Source organism: Micropterus dolomieu, linkage group LG05 (assembly GCF_021292245.1).
Source record: "Micropterus dolomieu isolate WLL.071019.BEF.003 ecotype Adirondacks linkage group LG05, ASM2129224v1, whole genome shotgun sequence".
NCBI lineage: Eukaryota > Metazoa > Chordata > Actinopteri > Centrarchiformes > Centrarchidae > Micropterus > Micropterus dolomieu.
In genome coordinates this window covers 22,546,311-22,568,210 of record NC_060154.1, presented here as the reverse complement: position 1 = coordinate 22,568,210, position 21,900 = coordinate 22,546,311, and the positions used below count along the sequence as shown (strand labels likewise).

The 21,900-nt window shown below is 40.5% G+C and overlaps 1 protein-coding gene across 1 annotated transcript in view; it reads left to right on the top strand.

Moving 5' to 3' along the window:
- yjefn3 (YjeF N-terminal domain containing 3) overlaps positions 1 to 21,451 on the top strand; it is a 43,710-nt gene extending 22,259 nt beyond the window's left edge. The window contains exons 3-7 of the mRNA XM_046050030.1: positions 7,341 to 7,449; positions 15,371 to 15,481; positions 18,908 to 19,021; positions 20,841 to 20,991; positions 21,255 to 21,451. Of these exons, the coding sequence (XP_045905986.1) occupies positions 7,341 to 7,449; positions 15,371 to 15,481; positions 18,908 to 19,021; positions 20,841 to 20,991; positions 21,255 to 21,451 (682 nt within the window). The remainder of the gene's footprint in view (positions 1 to 7,340; positions 7,450 to 15,370; positions 15,482 to 18,907; positions 19,022 to 20,840; positions 20,992 to 21,254) is intronic.
- The last annotated feature ends 449 nt before the right edge of the window (positions 21,452 to 21,900 follow it).

Below are 21,900 nucleotides of genomic sequence, written 5' to 3'. Positions count from 1 at the left end.
GGGGGGGGGGGGGGGGGGGGGGGTAAGCAGAGGTTATACATGGCCATTCTGGATAACTAGGTGAAAGGATGAAAGACTGCTGGGAGGGGCATCGTATGATGTAACCTATGGGCATGTGGGTGTGCCCTCGCTCATGTGTGTCTTCTTCTTGTGTACCTAATGTGCTTCGATGCATCTGTGTGTGTGTGGGTGGGTGGCTTCTCCTCCATCTATATAAAAGTCCTTCTTCTTTTCCGATCACGACAGCTTACAATGAGAGATAAGTAGACCTGACTCAGGGATGGACCGTTTTAGCTCACAAGAACACACACTCACAGGAAGTATAACACAGAAATGAACTCGCCAACACCTGTGGCTTTAGGAAAATATGATCCATGTTCATCTTTTGTTATCTCTGCAGGAGTTTGGTTGCTGGGGGATACAACGAGTTATGAGGGCAAAATGTAGGAGCCACTGTTTGGGATTATCTAAAGTATGTCTGTCTTGTCGTACCGGATATGAGGAACATGAGCGGACGGCTAAACTGATTAAGCTTGATTTGAAAGAATGATGCTACGGGAGGCGTTGAGGTGTATTGACGTGACTCTCCCTCTCCCTCTCTCTCTCTCTCTCACACACACACACACACACACACACACACACACACACACACACACACACACACACAAACAGCACATACAGCTAGTCCTAAATTATTGCCCAAGGAGATAAGTGAAACTAAGTGAATCATGCCATCCTGATTTGATAAGAATTGAGCAGCATGAAGGGGCTCATGCTGGGCAGTTTGAATGGTACCATATGGAGGCACAAGGCAATCTCCTATTTTCCAGCTGAGGATGTTTATCAGACACTCCCACCGCTGCGGCACCTGATCCTCATGTCCATCATCGATTTATGCAGATGGAAACACAATACTTATCTTTATGCTTCCAGCAATCTACAAATGCAAATTTTAGTGCAGTCAGACACTGTAAACATCTCGTAATGACTCATGCTCGCTCGTGCTTTTGGCTAGCTATGATGTGATTATACTAATTATTTCAGGATTGTAGTAACTTCAGCTAGGAAATGTGGCTGACGCGTATCTAGCCAGATCAAAATAACACTTCCCCCAATCTGCCCATGCTAAATATTCTGGGCAAACACTTACACACATACCCACCTACACACTCATACATTCAGACATAAACACATACACTGTGGCGCACTGTTTTTTCATTTGAGATATGCTTATGTATTGAAATCGTGCTTTGTTTTGTTTGAGTTATTGCAGCATTTTTCTTTTGAAGACAGAAATAGAGCAAAATCTTGTCCTTTCATGCATTTCTTAGCAGAAATGATGCGTCATTCCCCGTGTGAATTCCCATTGATGCCGTTATTTACCCAACAAAGACCTCTGTCCTCTAAACTTAAAGCAATTTGCATCTGAACCATCATGCATTTCCTCCCCCCTTGACTTTTCCCCTTTACATTGTCTCTTAGCGGGATGCTGCAGGACTTCCAGGAGGCACACTCCAGGAGTCGTGACTGATGATGAAAGGTGTCCTGAGATGACACATAAATTAGATGCACACATACACACAAACCTGGGAAAGCCCACTGATAATCTCTGTATAATGGCAGGGGAGCCATCCTTCAGAAACATAGTACAAGCTGTACGAGCTTTGTAGGACATAAGCATGGCTGTCCATCAGCATGATGACAAAATCATGACCAAACCCTTTTAGATGGAACAAGGCCATAAATGTGTAAGTTTCCATAATTATATTATCTTCAGGGTAATGATGAAAGTGAGGCCTAAAATGAGTAATGATAGGTCTACAGCCTCACCTCCCTGCCTATGTAGTGGTGTAAAGCTACACTGACCTTCTGTTCAGTTTCCTCTAAATGCATTTCTCAGGTCAAAAACTTGCATGTTAAAAAAAAAGAAAAACACACACAACAAATTAAATCACCCAGGATGAGTCATCTCCCATGTGCTCTCTCAGTCTGTTTTCTCTCTCTCTCTCTCTCTGTGCATTTTATTGTCACCCCTCCATCTGCTATCACTCTGGTTCAGAAAAGTGCAAACCTTCATCAGAGCAGCTGTGATAGGGCGAGACGGATGGTGTCGGAGGAAGATAGAGAAAGAAAATGAAGAAGGTTAAACAGGGATGAATGATAAAGCAACATCAGTAACGTTGAAGATCTAACGACAGGGCAGTTGAGGGAAAGCACTAGAGAGGTGGGTGTTAGAATGGAGGTATAAAGCAGAGTGGAGTGGATGGTTATATGATTTCCTGTTTCCTGTTTCCTGGGTACATTTGTGGCCAGCTGCTTTTTAAAACCGTTTGATTCGTTTTAAACTGAACTGCAGAATATTAATAAAACTGACCAGAGATAATAGCAGGAAGAAAATACAGGAACCCCCCCCAAAATACATTTCATTCACCCACACAGTCAAACCCTTGTCTCATTTCATAGAAACTTCACAGTACATACATCAACAGTCACATTCTATCTTATACTTTACATAATTTAACAAAATCACAATCAAAATATTAAGAACAACAGTTGCCTCATCCTCAAGAGTGTTATTATGTATTGTATGTGCCGGTTCCTTTTATGTACATATACATCACTTACTGCATGCTGGAGGATTTTCCCCCCTGCTGTTCACAACAATGGCTACGTACTAGAGCAGCAATTTCAGCAACCACAAAAGCTTTTTACTGTATTTGATGAATCATCCCTGTGTTCTATAAACCATCATAGACTGCAAAATAGATGTTAATATGTATGGAAATGTTATAGATCAGTACAGTAAAGAGGACAGAAACGGAATTGTTTTCGTCTTATGAACATGTAAATTTAATGTAGTACTTTATTAAGGCTTAAAAGGCCTGAAGTATCATTAACAACTGTCGAGTGTTAGATAGAGCGGGACAGATAATGGTGGAGGACAGGCAGAGAGGAGGCTAGAGAAGAGAGCTGTGAACCTAATGAACACTGTGCTTTTATTCTCTCTGTCCTCTCCAAGGCTGGAATCTGACTAATTACTACCTCTTTAACAGACCATAACAGTGCCCTTCACGAACATGGCCTTCTTCTATAGTGGAGACAGCTTAGTTTTTTTACACAACATTTAATCTGTAGCACGTAGCAGAAAATTCTGTGAAAAACACAACGAGACCATAAGAAAGAGGTTTCATTGTTCATGAGAGTTATTGCATTTAAATTTGCATTAAAATAAATATGAATTTGAAACATTCTTGAAAATTTCATTTTTTAGAAATTGTTCTAATGAAAACATATAATACCAGTCAATTATAAATGCACTAATTAATGTTTCTTGAAAATGTCTGTTTAGGTTTCCTTCTTTTTGTCCTCATGAAAGTAAAAAGACTAATTCTACAGCAATGCTAGCAGCTCTGTGAGGCTGTAGCCTACTTAGACACAGTGCAGTGCTGCTATGAGCTAATATTAATGTTAGCATGCTAACATGCTCACAATGATAATGCTAACATGCTTTTATCAGGTATAACATTAATATGTTCACCCTCTCAGTTTAGCTTAATTATTAACTATTTGTTTTGCTTTGTATGCTGCTAGCACAGCTAAAACATGGCTGGAAGTCATTTTTATGTGCGACAGTGTCACACCACAGTGTGTTAAGATAGTTGTTAGAAATGTGGGGTTTCTTTAGTTAAAATATACTCTTAATCTTATATGTCTTATGAGTTCTTTGGTAGTTTTGTAAAACCAAACGGACAGTATTTGAATAGAATTCATTTCAGGATAACCCCTTGAGATGTATCATATCATTTTTGAGGGGGTCCTGCAGCACACGTACAAAGTTAACCACACGGTACATATACATAAACATAAACACAATACATACATATCTGTCGGTTTCTCTCTTGTTACATACATTGAGAGGTTGAAAAGATCATAATCAACAATTTTTCACTTTCAGGTATTTTAACCACACTGGAAAGGTGGAAATTAGACAAACTGAGAGGGAGGGGGTGGGAAATGTGGCTATTTCAGTCTTCCAATAATAGAAATATGGAGAACCTATTCAGCTCTCATATGATCCAAGGATGCTTCACAGCTGCAGGCTATACAGAAACACATTGTTTATGAGCGTTACAGGATTTAGCATGTTTGTGAACTACTTTACTTTCATGTATTATATTTGTTGCAGGCTGTTGCATTATTTAAGTAGCCTATATTTTGTTCACCCACTGTATCCATAATATGGTATGTTGCTATATTTTCTGCATGTGAGTCAAACATGTACCTCTAAACTCTTTATGTATTGAATTATTTCTTTTAAATATGCTGGTGCAGTGATAATTGATGATGGAGGGCTTGTATTGCTCAAATTTTGTATACTCTGTGATTGTAAACTTATGTCCTCGGATGTTTCTGTTGACATTAACATTTTAACATTTTATGAACCCAAACTTCTCCGTTATTATTTATTGTTTTTTTTAATCTTTGAGGTATATGTTCCCACTATTTGCTACAGCAGTGTACCCACAGGGACCATTAAAGTTTCATTTGACCTTATCTCATGTGTAAGGTAAACAGACTCATTAAGCAGGTTGCAATCACAGTTGAGGGTGACACACTGCAGAAGCACATCATGCGCATCATGGGGAATCAGCTCATCTCTGGGGAAAGGCTGCTGCCTGGCTGTGGCTACAGGTGCAACAGAAGCTAACACTCACAGCTGCACCACACATGCTTGCACACACACACCTAAATATATTTTTGTAACTCAAGGACTACCTGCTTTCTTATAGAGGCAATTTGGTGTTGAAGCTTTCAGCAGGGTCCTTCAATTTACATTGAGTTTTTCTGAATGCTTGATTAAGAATCATAAAAAGCATTATAAGAGCTGGTAATTGAAAAGACATGCAGCATGTGGCATGAAACAGCCATCTGTCTTTGATCTGTCCTGAACGCTGTGTGCTGCTCCCTTGTGGTAGAGCCTCCTGGCTAACACTAGCAGCTGCTGAGAGCTGTACACCCACAACACTTTGTTCTGTCAGTGATTTTAATGATCAATAGTAACTGCCTGTTCAGCAGCAGCATTGCTATTGCGATGGTATCAGTCCTGAGCTCAGACCAACAACAGCACCACATATATGGGATTTTGACACAAATAGGATGCCCCTTGTTTGAAAGGCAACAAATAAAACAGTCCCCCCTTCTGCAGAAGCAATTAGGTTCACTAAAAACTGTGGGTGATGCAAACACAGAGTGAACCCTGTGTATTGAAGTGAACTTTCCAAAGATCGACTTGTCACAGTTGCTCAGGAAACATCCCTGAGGTGAGCCGTGGGTGACAGCTGCTGCCGCTCCACTGGCACAGGTAAATGCCAGAAACCCCACTTGGATACACTGCCTTGCTGACACACACACACACACACACACACACACACACACACACACACACACACTTTTGGGGACATCACATAGACTTTCATTTCCTGGAGACTTACTCTAACCCCAACCATAACCAGAACACCACAGCATTTGTTCCCAACTGGACAAGTTGCCCTCAACTGGTCTTTTGCCTTAAATTTGTCCCCAAAGGTACTACTACTAAGTCATACTCACACACACACACACACACACACACACTCACTGTGTCTCACCCTAATAGGAACACAAGCAGGCTTAGCTATTGTCATACTGTCACCACATAGAATAGAGATGGATGACATGCATGTGCACACTTTTTTTCAGTTAAACAAACAGAGTCTCTCTGACACACACACTGTAATTGTTCAGCATAAACAGAACAATAACAGAAGTTGTACTGATGTTTCTTCCTGGAAAATGGATAGAGCTGAAGAGAACAATTCTGCGACAGTGGCACAATACAGCATTATTACTACATAAAAGAGTAGTAAAAATGATGATTGAGTGTTTAAATATTCCAAACATGCTCTTTTATGTGGACGGTCTTATCATCTGTATGTCTGAATGTCGAATATTATGAATCCATTGTATATGATGGTCAGATATCCAGTAGATCAGATGCAGTAATGTCTGGTTCGGTATATTTGATGTTTTTTAATGTCGACACATGATGTAACAAAAAAAAGCACAAACAATGTAGCTCAAAGAAAAGCACACATAGGCCTACACTCGCACTCGCACAAAAACATTTAAGGCATAATGCGTAATGGGTGTAATATTGATTTTGTGCAGCGATCCTTCTCTCATCTGCTCTTATTGCTCTGCTGTGGTGTGATAATCAATCTTTCCATAATTCTTAGCATGAATAACTCTTTAATCTTCATTGAGCTGCTGCATTATTCCTCCCGCTGTAGAGTTTTCTCTCATCTCTCTGAGAGGTTAGCCAGGAAATGAATAGTATGCAGTACTGAGGAGGACCACCAGGTGTCGGTAGAGTAAAAGGAATGTATTTCAAATTTTACAGAATCATATCCCAAATGGGGAAAGCAGACTTTCCTGCTCTTCACTTGGCCTGTTCCTTTTCCTGCTTCTCATACTCTTAATGACAGGAGACAGCACTGCGCCTGTGGCCATGTCACCTGTCCTAACAATGCATTTGTCACATAAACACACACACACACACACACACACACACACACACACACACACACACACACAGAGCAAACAGAAGAAGCGAAAAGACAATCACCTCAGAATGAATATGATTACAAATACAATAACTCATGCAGAAAACTCATCCATGTGAGGTTTACACAGGCACAACCTTGCACCTGTGAGCTGTAGAGGCCACAGGTCAATTTATTACGCACATGTTCTGCTTTGAGTTTTATGGCCGTTAAGGTTTGTTATAAGTGGACATTGACATATAGAAATTCTTAAAAACCTACCTGAGACTCACAGCAACCCTTTCCGCTTTAGCAGACATGTGACAGCCACTTAAACATGTGCGCACGTAAGCAGATCAATTTAGCTGTGTTGTAAATACCTTTTTAGTATATTATGGGTCACTGTGTTGTTCATGCAACTACCCAGTTATGTGTCATTTCTGTCACTTCATCTTGTAGTGTTGGCCTGCTGTCAGCACTGTATTAGTACAGTACACTCAGAAAGAAATGACATTTTGATTCACACTGCAGATACTTTTAATTACACGACATTTCTGCTGCTGGGCTAAATTATGAGCTATGAAGGAAGCCTTTAATGAGGCTCGGAGTATTTCTTGGAGCACACCATTGGAAACTCTCCCTGAACAGCTCCACTTATTATTCTGATGATGTTTTTTTTAATTGATGAGGATGATGATGATTAAAATGAACAAACATGATACCCCTCTCATTAGCCATGTGTTGTTCTCTTTCTGACAGTAAAGGGGAGGCGGCATCTATCGAGACAGAGCTACTGAGGGACTACAGGTTTGGACAACAGCAGCTGATAGAGATTTGGGGACAAGCATGCGCCCTCGCCATCACTAAGGTCTGCACGCTTTCTATTTTCCACATTTATGTTGTTGTTTGTGTGCATGTGTTAGTTTCTATCTTTCTATTATTCTTTCTTGATTGCTTACTATCCCTACCTTACAGTAAGTATGAAGCAGAACACAGCACAACTCTTTTTCCTGTTTTTAATAGATTCAAAATCTCCATCCATCCAACCATCTAAATGTGTGTGGTCATGCAAAACTATTAGTATAACTAAAAGCAGAGACAAATTACATGATTCCAGTATGTTTTCATGGCAGTTTTTGTTTTTATTGTGAAATGGACCTTTGTTTTAACGTGCTGTTGTGCTTTCAAAGCTCTTTTCTTTTGACCATTAAACCAATGGCACCAAATACTGAACATTGGTAACCATTTACTGTGATGTGTATGTGTGTATGTTGGGTCTGTATTTCAGTGTGTGTTTAGCAGTAAAGCTAGCTACAGTGCTTTTTCCATTTATAATTTTTAATAAATTTACACAGATTTTAAAGAAACTTCTTTCATGTTGTCATTATGGGGTATTGTTTGTAGAATTTTGAGGAAAATAATAAATTTTATCCATGTTGCAATAAGGTTGTCGCATAACAAAATGTGGAAAAAGTGAAGTGCTGTAAATACTTTCTGGATGCACTATATATTGTAAAACAAGTATTTCTGTTTTTGAATTTTCATATATTTTGTGACATGTTTTCAATGAATTTAATAGTTTTATCTTCTGCTCTGTCTTTTTATTGAAAAGAAATTGAAAAGTTTAACTCTACAAACATTTAGTCATTGTTTGAAAATGTCACACAAAGCATTCTTTTTGATCAGTCCTTTCCCTAGTCATGTGGCTGTAAAGATTACCACAATTTCAGTCAACTCCTTACATTGAGAGAGCTAGCTTTTTCTTTTAAATCCACAAAATGCTTTTGGATGGATTGGTCAAATTAAAGGAAGTCATGCAAAACCTTTAAAAATTACTGTACTTTTCTGTATAAAGGCAACCAACCCAGAACCATTCTTATAAGCTCAAGTAAAAAAGATTCCACTCCTGTGCAAATCCGTGTAATAGCGCACACTGTATATCACTCATCAACCATTTCTAAAGGTCACAAATTTTATCCCCAATTGTTTTAGAAAAGCTATTGCACATTCTGTCACTCTGAGCCTCAGTAATCACCACAAAACCTCTGGTGTGACCGTTCGATTGTACAAGAGGGCAAAAAGTCACAGCTGCTGCTACTTACACCTTCCTAATTTGCATTAACTTCCATACAAAAAGCCTGACTGTTATATGGAGGAAATGTAACTTTCTGTGACATTTACTTCCAAACATTAGAGCGGCTCACCTCAGGGCAGAACACCTGAGCTCACTCTGTGGCAGCACTCCGAAACCACACTGGTCCTGAACCACAGCTCTTCTTCTCTGTGATCTGGACTATGTCAAGCTGAGTGTGTGTGTGTGTCCATGGAGGACTGTTAGGAACACATGTGGTTCCCTTTGACCATACCACTGGCTTGGTTTAATGCCACACTGGTTTTCTCAGTGGACTCTTCAACAGGCAGTGATGAATAAGAGTCTGAGCAACAAGACACATGAAACCTTGAGTTGCTGTCAGAAGGAGGGATGAAGAGAAAGAGAAGGAAAAAAGACAAAGGCAGAAGCTGAAACACAAATGAGTGGCTTACAAGAAAAATTTACAAAAAACACATTGATAAAAGTGGTAACAGCAGCGTTCAATGAGACGCATGTGATATCTGGCACAGAGAAAGCAAAGAAGACAAATATGTAGAGACATAATAGTAAGGAAGACAAGAACATTGTTTTTGACAAACAAAATGAGACAACTGATGAGAAGCAGTAACACTACCCTAAGCATCACCCTAATTTCATAGATTCTTGATTTATCAAGAATCAGGATTAAAGGAGACCTAATATGCTTTTTCATATTTACTGGCATATCTTCAATGTTACAATGTCAGATGTTCTTGTTAAACATGGGCAAAGTTTCAAATAATGTTTTAAGCTCACAGTAAGCTCACGCACTCTACGGGAGGTAGAATGTGTCCGACTTGACGGCAGTGTTTTTATTGCCCGCCCCTGCAGTCGCCTGCAGCTATCAAGTTGGTGAAAGTCAGCCGCAGTCATCTCGAACGCAGCTATTGACATATCATCACCTTTTAAGTTGATGTGATAAATTTGACAGTTGCCTAATTACACTTCCTGCAGTTACAGAGCAACATCATCATTTAGAGCTGTGTTTCTGGCCACCTGGCGTATGTGAATAACTCTTGTTTAACTCTCTTTTTGGTCTCTACAAACTTCTGAGGGAATATCTGCCAAATGATTTAGCTGCTGAATGCTCCACTGGGTTCACCAGCTAGTTGCTAACTTTGGCTGTCCACTGTTTGGTAGCGTACAGTGGGTGTTTAGGACTTTTGTTAGTGAAAACAGCTTCCTGGCCAAAAATGACGCTATGAGAGCAGTGACAATGAACCAAAACAGTTAAGTCTTGAGCTGAATGGCTAAACAATGAGCTGAAACTTGCTCTAATGTCCCATTTAGCTGAGGAGAACTTAGTGTTTATCCGCTCATTGATTTGGTTCAGTCTCACCGCTCTCACCAAACTAATTTCCAGCCAGGAAGTTTTCTGTGGAAAATGCTCTAAAAGCAGACTGCACACTGAAATGGCAGACATGCTGCGTTCCATTTACCTCGGAAGTCGGAAATCGCAGCTGGGAATGCCATCACGCCCGAGTGTGTGCTCGGCCAGCCATTGTTTACAACTAGGGAGGTTAGCCATTGTTACCAACACCAGTTGATAAAAATGCATTACATGGTATGTATGCATACCACAGCAGCAACATGTCCACAGACAGTACTTTGCTAATGCTAATAAACAGTATAAACTACAGCTTTGATACTTTTGATACACGTACTAGCCATCTTGGATCACAAAGTCGGGGGTCAAGTGATTCTCTCGGCTTTCTGAGTCAGAAATCCGACTTAAGGGGGCATTCCAGTTGAAATTTCTGACTGGGAAATTGGAATTTTGGAGTTCCCAGTCAACTGGAACACCCCCTTACAACTGGAAAGCACAAACAGACACAGTTAGCAACTAGCTAGTGAACATTGTGAAGTGTTTAGCAGCTCAAGAGCCCAGGAGTTGGTAGAGACCAAAAACAGAGCTAAAAGGAAAGTCAATATTTACATTCATCAGATGGAACAAAACACTACAAACACAGACAGACACAACAGCAACAGTTTTAAAAAAGTGAAATGGAAAATGGAACATGAGAAAGAGAAAAGAGAAAAGTAAAAGCTGAGACAGGCAGAGTGGCAGCATCAGTCAGAAGCAGAGACTTTCACTGTTCTCCCCTCAGAGTGTGTGATTAAACCGACCACATCCACTTCCCCTCTATTATTATCAGCCACCGCTGGTCCCATGCCTGGCCCTCCACCAGCAGCCCCAACAGCATAGCCTTACTAGACAAACATGGCCAGGACGCTGTGGATCACTGCTGCCCACAGCCGCCAGCAGCGTGCTACTGCTTACATGACATCACTGCTATTTAAGGAAAATTACAGTAGAAAGCGATGCAGACAGTCTGATTTCACTGATGTCAATGCTGGCCTACTGCTGTTGGCTTCCAAGTATACCACACAAACAAGCTTGTGCTCAGTCACAGTCACACACACACACACACACACACACGCACACACGCACACACACACACACACACACACACACACACATACACACACACACACACACACACACACACACACACACACACACACACACACACACACACACACCTACGCCTCAGGTTGCCAAATAGATTATAGGTTTTCTGTAAGTAATCCCTTTACTGTTCCAACAGCAGCAGCCGCAGCCACCAGGTCCAGACTGTGTGTGTGTGTGTGTGTGTGTGTGTGTTTCTATATCAGTCTGAGGCTTTTCAACACCTGAGTGGAGACAGGAGAGGTTTTTGTTACCACACAGCAATAAAAGAGTCTACAGTTTACAGGAGCCCCTGGACTTTAGCTTGGCCTTCTAGTGCAAATATTGATGGCGCTGTTATTCTACACAGTGTATTTGTGTTTTTAGGACCCTGATAATGTTTTCTCAGGCTCAGTGTGTGTTCAGGTTGATTGGAGGTGAAAGAACATGTGTGTCTTTAACATTTATTTCAAAGAGATAATCCCTTGGAGACATTATTACAATCAAGACAGACATATTTGTGTGTGTGTGTGTGTGTGTTTGTGAGTGTGAGGGGGTCCTAGCAGTGCTTTTAACAAACCCCTGAACTCTCCTAACCTTTCTTAATTTGGGCCCTTCCTAAAGCTCATGTCCTAAAAGTGTCTGTTATTAACAAGCGTTATTGCAAAATTACAACCTATTTTCTTCGATGTAATATTTGCGCTACAGGTCCATATGTAAAACTTTGCTGTGGGCCTTAAATGTCATGTCCACAGCAAACTAAGAAAATGTCAAGTTCTACAGAAGAACAGATAAACTGAAGCAACCAGGTCCCAAACCTGCTAAACAGATGCAACAAACCATCTGGCCACACTCCTACAATCAAAAATATCATAAATATCTCAAACACTGGAAAACATTTGAACAGGTTTATTAGCATAATGGAGTCATAAAACCTTGTTTTTTTCTAAAACAACAATGAGATGACATATAATTTGATGCCAAGGGAGTTTAAACTGTTTGAGAGTTTTATGGAATAATTTTTGGAATAAAGTGTATCACAGACTTGTATCAAGACATTTAATCAAATCTAAGATAGAATTAAAGCTATCACCACTACCGGGTATAAATCCATACGACTTTCGTGTGTTTTGGCTTTTATTGTGTGTGCAATTAATCAAATAGCTCATAAATTAGTTTATAATTGCAAGCTATTTTAATATGATTAAATTAAAGTACCTATGGAATTCATTGCCTTTGACATCCCTCTTTTTTGCCCATTACAAAACAAACACACAAACAAAAGGGCACTTCCAACACCAACACAACAAACCTATTAACAGTTCTCTCCATCTGCTCTTTTGCTAATTGCTTGCACTTATTCAATGATCCATTTGAAGGCTCAATATCAGAACAAGTGACTGGTTAGGATAGATATGTGTTAGAGTGAATCAAGCTTCAAAACACATTAGAGTGCTGCCTGAATTGATCCAGCCTGCTCCCTTTATAGCTGCTTATCCTCAACAGTGCGTGGCTTTAATGGTTTCTGCAGCAGCATGAAATGGCTCCAGCAATGATATCACTGACGTATTTTGTATTAGAACCACTTCCTCCACCTTTAATCTATAGATGTTTTATTTTATTCTAGTAACACCTATATGGGTTCACAGTCGGGGTCAGGACTATCTGAGACAATAGCTGCTTTAAAAGCTGGTCGCAGTAATTATGGTTAGCATTTCCGTCTTGGGAAGTCAGTAAAGAAAGCTTGACATTAAGCCACACACACCTACGCCTCAGGTCCACAGACGGTGCCTCTGTAAATGAACTCAGTGAGATGTGTCATTAACATCAGGTCAAGCAGTGTGAAGCTGTCCTATTTTACTGTCGTCTACTTTTAGTCTCTACTATTTCATATCCACCTGCTCCTCTTTCCTCATGTAACACTTATCACATCACATCTCACTGAGCCTGGGTGATAATTTCTCAGCTGAGCCGTTATAATGGAGATAACGGCTGCTGTCTCCTCCTGGATTCATGCTCTAATGTACTCTGAGTCTTCTTATGTCCAATTATAAAAAGAGGAGAATGGCCTATTTCTCCATATGAACTTTTCCCTGTACTAAATACATTAATGAAAGTGGAAGCAAATGGTCCCGCGACACTGTACGCAGGATAAGCAGTTAACGATGGATGGATGGAGGGATAGATGGAAGCAAATGGATTTTATGTGCAGTGGAATTTCGTCCTATTTCAAGCTCAGTTTCAAATTCAAATTTCAAATTTGGAGGCAAAGGATCAACAATGTATGATTTTATCTTTTTTAAACAACCAAATGGCGGACAAGTATCTTAATTTGAATTTTGGAACATTTTAAATTGCAGCCTGCATATTATAGTATAATTAGGTTGTAAGTATGGTTATCTTTTATAATAATTTTAAATAGTTACAGGACACAATAAAACATTTATGGGGGACCAAAAGTCTTGTTATAAAGGGGTAACAAATAAATTATGGTGTAACTTAGAGGATACCACCTGAAAAAACTGCTAGCTAGCAAGCTTTCTCACTGAGGTGACACGAGTGAATGAAACAGACACAAACAACAGCCCCTATGACAGTGTTAGGGCGGACCAATAGGCTAGATGGTGATATTTCCCCAGTAATAGAACTTGCTCCATTGATTTGCTGGTTCAGTCTGAGGGGAAATGAAACAAAGTTGAAGTTATTTTAAAAAACTAAAAGATACAGGGCTTTTAAGAAAGAGCCCAAAGAAGCCCTACTAGCCCGGTCCGCCGCTGGGCTAACTGGTCTTACGACTTGTGCTCTCACAGATATATCATTTATTGGGAACTAATTGGATAGGATTTCGAGAAGTCTGCATAAAACTGCCTCCCTCAGTTCAAGTTATTTTTCTAGTTTATACAATTACTGTAACCTTTACAATGATGAACAATCATTCTTGTTTAAGGTAATAAGGCAGAAGCTCTCAGTTTAAATGAACAAAAAATCCCTTAAAAACAATTTTTCTTTCTGCCTTTTAGTCAGGGTGCTATGGGGAGCCAGGGGGAACTTAGCGCCCCTTAATAAGATATCAGCTCCCCTAAAAGCATGATTTGTGATATTTTGGGGGGATCTATTGACAGCATGCTTTATTGTCATTAATTTCTACATTTCTCTATCATGCCTAAAATCAGGAGCGTCAGAGTTCATCCAGGCAGAGGGAACGATCACCGACCGTCCGCAGCGGGCCAGTCGCTCCTTGATCTCCTGTCCCTGGCCCTGTATGCTCCACTCCCTTTCCGGTACGGATTGTGTCGCTAGTTTGACCGACACGCTGTGAACGGTTCGTGATCGTTCCCTCTGGCTGGATGAACTTTACCCATGATCCATTTAGGCCTACTACTGCAGCCCCTCAGTGCCACGCAACTTTCTAAATTCTTCCCTCTCACGGGATAAAGAAAGGTCAGGTCGCAAACATAGCCAGCTGTTGTGTGAAGCATAATTGTAGCAAAATGGCTACATATGATAATAATATAATAAGACAAACATGCCTGACACTTTCACAGTCAGCCCCCAGCCTACATATGATTCAGCAGTGAGAATCACAGTGCGTCTGACCCCCCCCCCCGCAAAAAAAACAGTGAGCTCCCACAAAAGTTAGGGTATAGTTGGCACACTGCTTTTAGTAAGGATCGCACACAAGCAAACACACACAGCCCTTCTGTTTAGGTGGTGGAGATGGAAGATTGGGCACTCAGGTTGACGGTTCCACAGGCGAATACTTGTCTCGATTAAGAGGGTGCAGGGTGATTTACAAGGAACTGTGCGGCCAGTAAATGAGGAAGATGCCAGCAGCCCGCTGCAGCCGGCCCGAGACCGTGTATACACGGAAGCATCCCATGGTGAAGACACTGGTATTTTTTTCCACTGCTGCTAGGGTTATTTTAATGAGACTGGACCACTTCTCGTGCCATTTCCACCCTCGTCCGGTATGCTTGGCATGCTGCAGTCAGGAGTATGATGAAAAGGCAGACACAGATCAGTTGACCTGCCCTGAATAACAGATATATACTCAATACTGAGGAGCATCCATCTTTCTCTTGCTTTTGTCTCACTATTATTCTCTATCAACAACGCTTCTATTTTCTCATTTGTACATGTGTCTTGTGCTTTTTTCCCCATCACTCATCAGCTCCTGTTTCTAACAGCCTACCTATGTCTCTCCACCAGGCCTACCCTCTCAGCTCTCTAGCAAAGAAGCAGCCAACAGTGCTGGTGATCTGTGGTCCGGATCAAAATGGCTCCATTGGCCTGGTGTGTGCCCGACACCTGCGCATGTTTGTAAGTAAACTACTGTACAATGTCCGTGAGGGTAGCCAACAACACAGTGCAGTACAATAACTTTACAGAAGAGTAAATCCTTATTATTATATTCAGCAACACGAAAATGATCCATCATAAAACACAGTCTGGTGCTTACTGAGTCATTTAGATGTTATCACAATTGGATCCCTTATACAGGCCCTCTGCACTTCAGCTCCTGTAAACGGCTCAGAGCAGTTATCCCATTACCCTCCCTGCAAGGGCACTCAGACAGTCATGATATCATGCTATTGTTACTCTCGTTAAAGCCGTCTGTGTCTTACACTCAGCAGCCATGATATGATGTCATGACCATGAGGTCTGCCCCTCAGGGCACATACTGACGGACATTTCAAGACTAATTGTTTTTGAGGCAGGATTTGTCCTCTCCAAACACACATCACAGATCATGACTTGAGCTGAAAGAGTTTCTTTTCTGACAGCACCGTAGATTTCAGTACTCGCTGCAGTAGTCCTGCCCCAGACTATGACTTTATTGGAAGGGAAATATTGGATTTGAATGCATCTATACACTTTACCATATGTGTCTGACACACTAGATTTACAGTGCATTGATTGTTGTTATTAAAACCATGTTGGATGGACTGTGTTTAAGCAGCCTGATGGCTCTCTGCGGAGTCTCTCTCTCTTCCCTTGCCTTACACTCTCTGTCTTGTTTTTCCTCTTAAGACCAAGGTCAGTGGTCAGCTCAGAGGGACATATATATTTTACCCTGGTATTTCCACAAATGAATGCGGAGCTTCTCCATAGAAACAATTAGGCACCAATTCCCTCTTTTAAATATATATTTTGTGTGCTATTTTAACCATTTTTTTGTCGCTTTCTTTGTAATGTTTTTACCTTTGGTTTCTGTTTTTTTTCTGTGTAATAGTCCAATATTGTGAAAACTCTTACTGCTTCTTGAAATGTGCTATATCAATAAAGTTTTGTTATTATTATTGTCAAAGTGAGTGCACACTATCAGTATTGGGACCACACTTGCCTGAGTTTGTTCTAACTTGAGAAACTTGAGTACTTACTTTGGATTGTGAATCACTCTCCTGGTGAAAGAGTGTATGTTTTTCATGGTGCGATGTGATCCCTGTCAGCAGGAAGACATGCAAACATACACGTGAGACACACACACACAGACACACACAGCCCTGAGCTGCTGATGGAGAGCTGTGAATGTGATTAGACAGAGCATAGAAATAAATGATCAGCTGCAGGCAAACAGGCCAACTTGCTTGTCACGTCACTCAAAGGCGTCCGTGTTCACAAAAGCAGGTTTTGTGTGAGTCTGTCATGCATCTTTGATTATTTCCACTGAATGGGCAAAAGCACAATGCTGCATACCGGAAGACACACTTATTTTTTGATCAAAGCAAATGTTGGATGAGAGTAAAAAACAAGTCTTATGCCCATTAGTTCCGGTGTATTGTTCGTATTAAAATAAGTGGACATGATGTTTTGTTTGGCTCACCACTTTGTGCTGTATAGACAATCACTGCACGGAAAGTTCACATTTCTGATGTCAGTCACATTACAACTGGCAAAAATGAAATGCAAAAATTCTTTGTCATAGTCATATATAATAATTAAAAAAAACAACAATATGTTGTTTCACGAGATAAAGATTTTGGTGTGCTGAAGACCTCAAAACGTCCTAATGGGATATGTACAAAAACAAAATACTACAAGACACCATCGGACCCTCAGGGAGAGGAACTGTGTTAAATCTGAGCATTAATTGGAAACACACCTTGTCTGTACCCTCTGCTTGTTTATGTCTCACGGCTCATTTCTGTTTATGCTCAGTGACACACACACACACACACACACACACACACACACACACACACACACACACACACACACACACACACACACACGCGCACACACACACGCACACACACACACAGTGGATTGTATTTGGCTCATTTGCTCGCTCTGTGCTCTGCGGAGATCAGGCTGGAGATGACGTCAGGTGATGGTTTGCTTTGGTAGTTTGATTGGTTTAGGATCCCCAAGGAAGCAGCAGTCTGTCTGACCTGACATATCACTTCCTTTGTGAAGGAGCCTCAGCTCAGCCAGATTTGAAAGTACAGGTCTTTGGCTTGAGCCGCTAAAGATTCGAGAAGGATTTACTGGCCAGATGTTAAGACTCAATATGCAATCTATTTTAAATCAGTGATGAAAGAGATGAATGACAACAAGAAGTACATTTATGTTGCATGTTCCAAGCGCAATAACAATAACGTAGGCTAATCAAATATACCAAAATGATCACCCCACATCTGTCAAAAATGTCACAATGGCAATGCTAACAGACTGATGTTTAGCAGGTATAAAGTTTATCATATTCACCATTTTAATGCTAAGGTTTGCTAATTAGCACAAAACACAAATCGCAGCTAAAGCAGAGGTATTTAGTCATAAACTAAAGCACTGTACAAACAAAAAAAATTACCGATATTATGGTGATGCTACATGAGATACTAAGGGGTCACCTTATTTCTTTTTCATCCTATGTGGGACAGGAATGTGTGTAGCAAATTTCATGACAATCCATCAAATTGATGGTGAGATATTCCAGTCTGGACCAAAGTGGTGGATCAACCATCAAACCAAGTAAAAAATAGACCAACATTGCCACCCCTATTGCCATGCTGCTAGAATGGCTATGTTTATTTCCAGAAACGATGACCCAGTTACCCTGCACAGACCTCACTGTCAACAGATTTTTTGCTACTTACTTTCTATTGAAGAAACCTGTCTGCAATGTGTTCTGTGGATTTTCCAGACTAATGGCACATTTTTCTGGATAGATCTTACTGTTGATTTTTTTGACTGTAACTTTTAAATGCTGGTAACACTACAAATGAAATTCCTTTTACCTCCACTGTATTCAGATGGATGATATCTCATAGCCTGAGAATATAAAACAAAACTGCATGGCTTGATACCAATAGGGATAAGTGAGATCTGGCCCTTTGAAAGAAATTATGTAGATACTTATCTATAGGACTATGTTTTTTAAGAAAAATAACCTTTTACATTATCAAACATGCAAACAAGCACAAAGACTCAGTGCTGACAGTGTTTCTTAGGTTTGAAGATTTATCTTTGGGACTGTGTAAAGGTCACGGATCACAGACGCTTCCTGCTGAGCATCACAGACCTTTCAGACTGCGAGAGTCTGGATTTCTACTCCACTCAGCTTCCAGTATTCACTGAGAAAGCAGGCTGTACAAAAAACAACTTCTGATCACTTGCCAAATATACATGAATCATGTCAGTATTGGCTGAAATTTAAGGCTATAGTGTTGCAAGGACTTAACATTTTCTTTATTTTTGTGTGTTTCTCTTCTCTGTTGTTTTTCTCTGTTGCCTCATTTCACGCAGGAATATGAGCCCACTATCTACCACCCTAAACGCTCCCCACAAAGTCTACACCAAGACTTTACAGTTCAGTGTGAGAAGATGGACATCCCTTTCCTCTCCTACCTTCCCACAGAGGTCAGCAGCATTGTTGGAGCATAACACATTTGAAGAGCTTCAGTGGTGTTGTTGCTAGCTGTGAAGTTTAAATGACACTTAATTAAATATATATTAATATTATATATAATAAAATCACTTAATTTAGAGTATGCATTGTTGATTCATTTTTAACAGTGAAAACTGCTTTGATTAAAAGAGTTAAATGCCACTCCCCCGTCTGTACTACAAATATGTAGCTGGATCCAACAGCTGTCTAGCTAAGCTCAGCATAAAGAATGGGAAACAGGTCAGACAGCTAGACTGGCTCTGTCCAAAGGCAACAAATTCTGCCTACCAGCACCTCTAAAACTCAACAATTAGCATGTTATATGTCATTTTTTAAATCTGTACAAAAAATAAAGAGTGTGCTATACTATTTCTTGACCGGGCGGGACGTAGAGTCTCCACTGGTTGCCTGGTAAATGACATGATACAACATGTTAATTAGTGAGCTTTAGAGGTGGCAGCATTTTGTTTTGTTTTTGTTAAGCCAGCTGTTCCCACTGGTTTCCAGTCTTTAAGCTAAGTTGAGCTAATCGGTTGCTGGCTGTAGCTTGAACGGGTAGATGATAGAGTGATATCAATCACCTGATCTAACTTTTGGCAAGAGAGCATTATTGTGGCAGCGAACTCTAGTGGCTGTATAAATAGGCAGAAAGTCCACATAAGGATGTAGGATGGGGTGGTTGGACGGGTCAAACCCCAGACTTAACGCTCAGTCGAACAGTGTTCAAGTACCATGTCAAACTGAGAAAATGTTGAGTTATTTTGAGTTTTTACCTAAATAGCATACCTGACTTCGTCACGACTTATGTAATTCACTTACTTTAACCCAAACCACAATGTTTTCCTAAACCTGTCCAATTAGTTTTTGTTGCCTAAACCTAACCAAACTGCAACAGTTTTACAACAGTAACTGTGTTTAATGTCATGTGATGTAGGTCACATGACTTTCATAACTTAGTTAATGCCAGAGATGTTTTAAGAGGAGACATGCCATTAAAAGCCCGTAATGCCAAGGATGGTGGTTATCCCTTCTGCTAGAAAGCCAATTGTCTGCTTTTAACAGCTGAGCCATGAAACATCTTAAGCCAGTTGTGTGGTTCCACTGGGTCCAAGGGTCTACTACGCATGTGTCACTACTACCACGTAAGTGTAGTAGGTGGGGAAAAACACATTTTAAACCTTATTATGTGGAAATGTCATAAAATCTTTTCAGCGGTTTTTATCAGATTTTACTGGTGATTCAATACATGCTGTTTTTGTATCCCGTTGCCATTGAAAGTGCAGTTATGGCTCTCTCCCCATTCATTTAGATAGGGGCTTGGTCTTGTTAGTCTAAAATAACTGCCCTGAACCGTTACCAAGATGGCTGCCGAGTGGCAGGACTTGCCTATAAGGACTTTGTTAATGCTCAAATGTGTCGTTTTGGGAGGAAACTAATTTAGGAAACACTTATATGTATGGTCTTGGGAGGTATGGATGGATCTAAGTTGTCATTGAGGTTGGAAGACTTCTTGATCACAGTAGATCACCGAAAAACCTATGAAACACCTTTTTGCTTTGTGACTTTTTTGAATGAGACTGAAATGTCCACTTGTGAACCCTTTTCACAGCTTTTCAGATAGTTTGATTTGCTTTCCTATGCTGTTCATTCATTCATCATGCAACAATTCAAATTTGTCTTATGAACCATTGGAGGGGTCCCTACGTCCCAGGTTGGGAATCACAGATTTAGGAGAATCATGTACAGGACGTTAATTCTTAATTTATTCATAATGAGGTCTGTTCTGTTCAGGTGCAGCTCATAAACGATGCCTATAACCTAGTGATTGATGCCATGCTGGGGCCAGAGGCAGACTGTTCCAACATTAAGGAGCCCTACTCTGGTATTCTGGTCACCCTGAAGCAAGTCAAGACCCCCATTGCGAGTGTGGATGTGCCCTCAGGTAAATGTTCATACAAAGTGTAGGCATCAGGCTGGAGGCTCAGAAACACAACATGAAAAATGGGCCTCCAGGCAGCTTCCTAGGGGTCATGGCTCCCAGGCAGGAGTTTTCCACGTCTGAAGGCACACATGGAGGATAAATCTTATGCTACAGTGAGCTCAATGTGATCTCATCATACCCTGCTGCATACAGGCAGAAAATGATTACAATCCTGCCGTACCATAAATACCTCTTTTTCTCTCCCTCTGTTCTGTCTTCCTCAGGTTGGGACGTAGAAGAACCAAGTCAGGATGGGATTAACCCAGATGTTCTCATCTCCCTTACAGCACCAAAGAAGTGCGCCATGAGTTTCTCAGGGAAGCATTTCTTGGCCGGACGCTTCCTGCCCTATGACATCCAGAAAAAATACGAGCTTAACCTCCCAGACTACCCTGGCACAGACTGTCTCATAGAATTGTAACACATGGCAAACATAAGAGCCAGTGTGACCACACCTCATTTTCAACAATGTACGGTTAATCTTTTCTCTTGTTTTATATTTTATAGATTGTTAATGTGATTTAATGTTAACATCTCAGTTGTGTAGATCAGGCTACACCTTATAGCCATATGTGCTGTTGAGCTACAGTAGAAGGATATTTAGAAACTGTGGTTTGAGTCGTGTCTGTTTAGGGAATGGCATGAGGAGTTTTTGTGTCAGTCTACTTATAAAAGCTGTAGCATTACACTGTTTTCTGATTACTTCGCAAAAAAATGAAATTTCTTTTTCCACAGTCAGCAAAGAGAGGTGAATTTTCTATGACACCAACCACAGGAATGTGTTTTTTTTCTTCAAATCTTTTTTGATGTTCATGACCTGATGCTCTTATGTTTGACTTTCTACTGAAGTGTGCTGCTGAGATGAGTTAG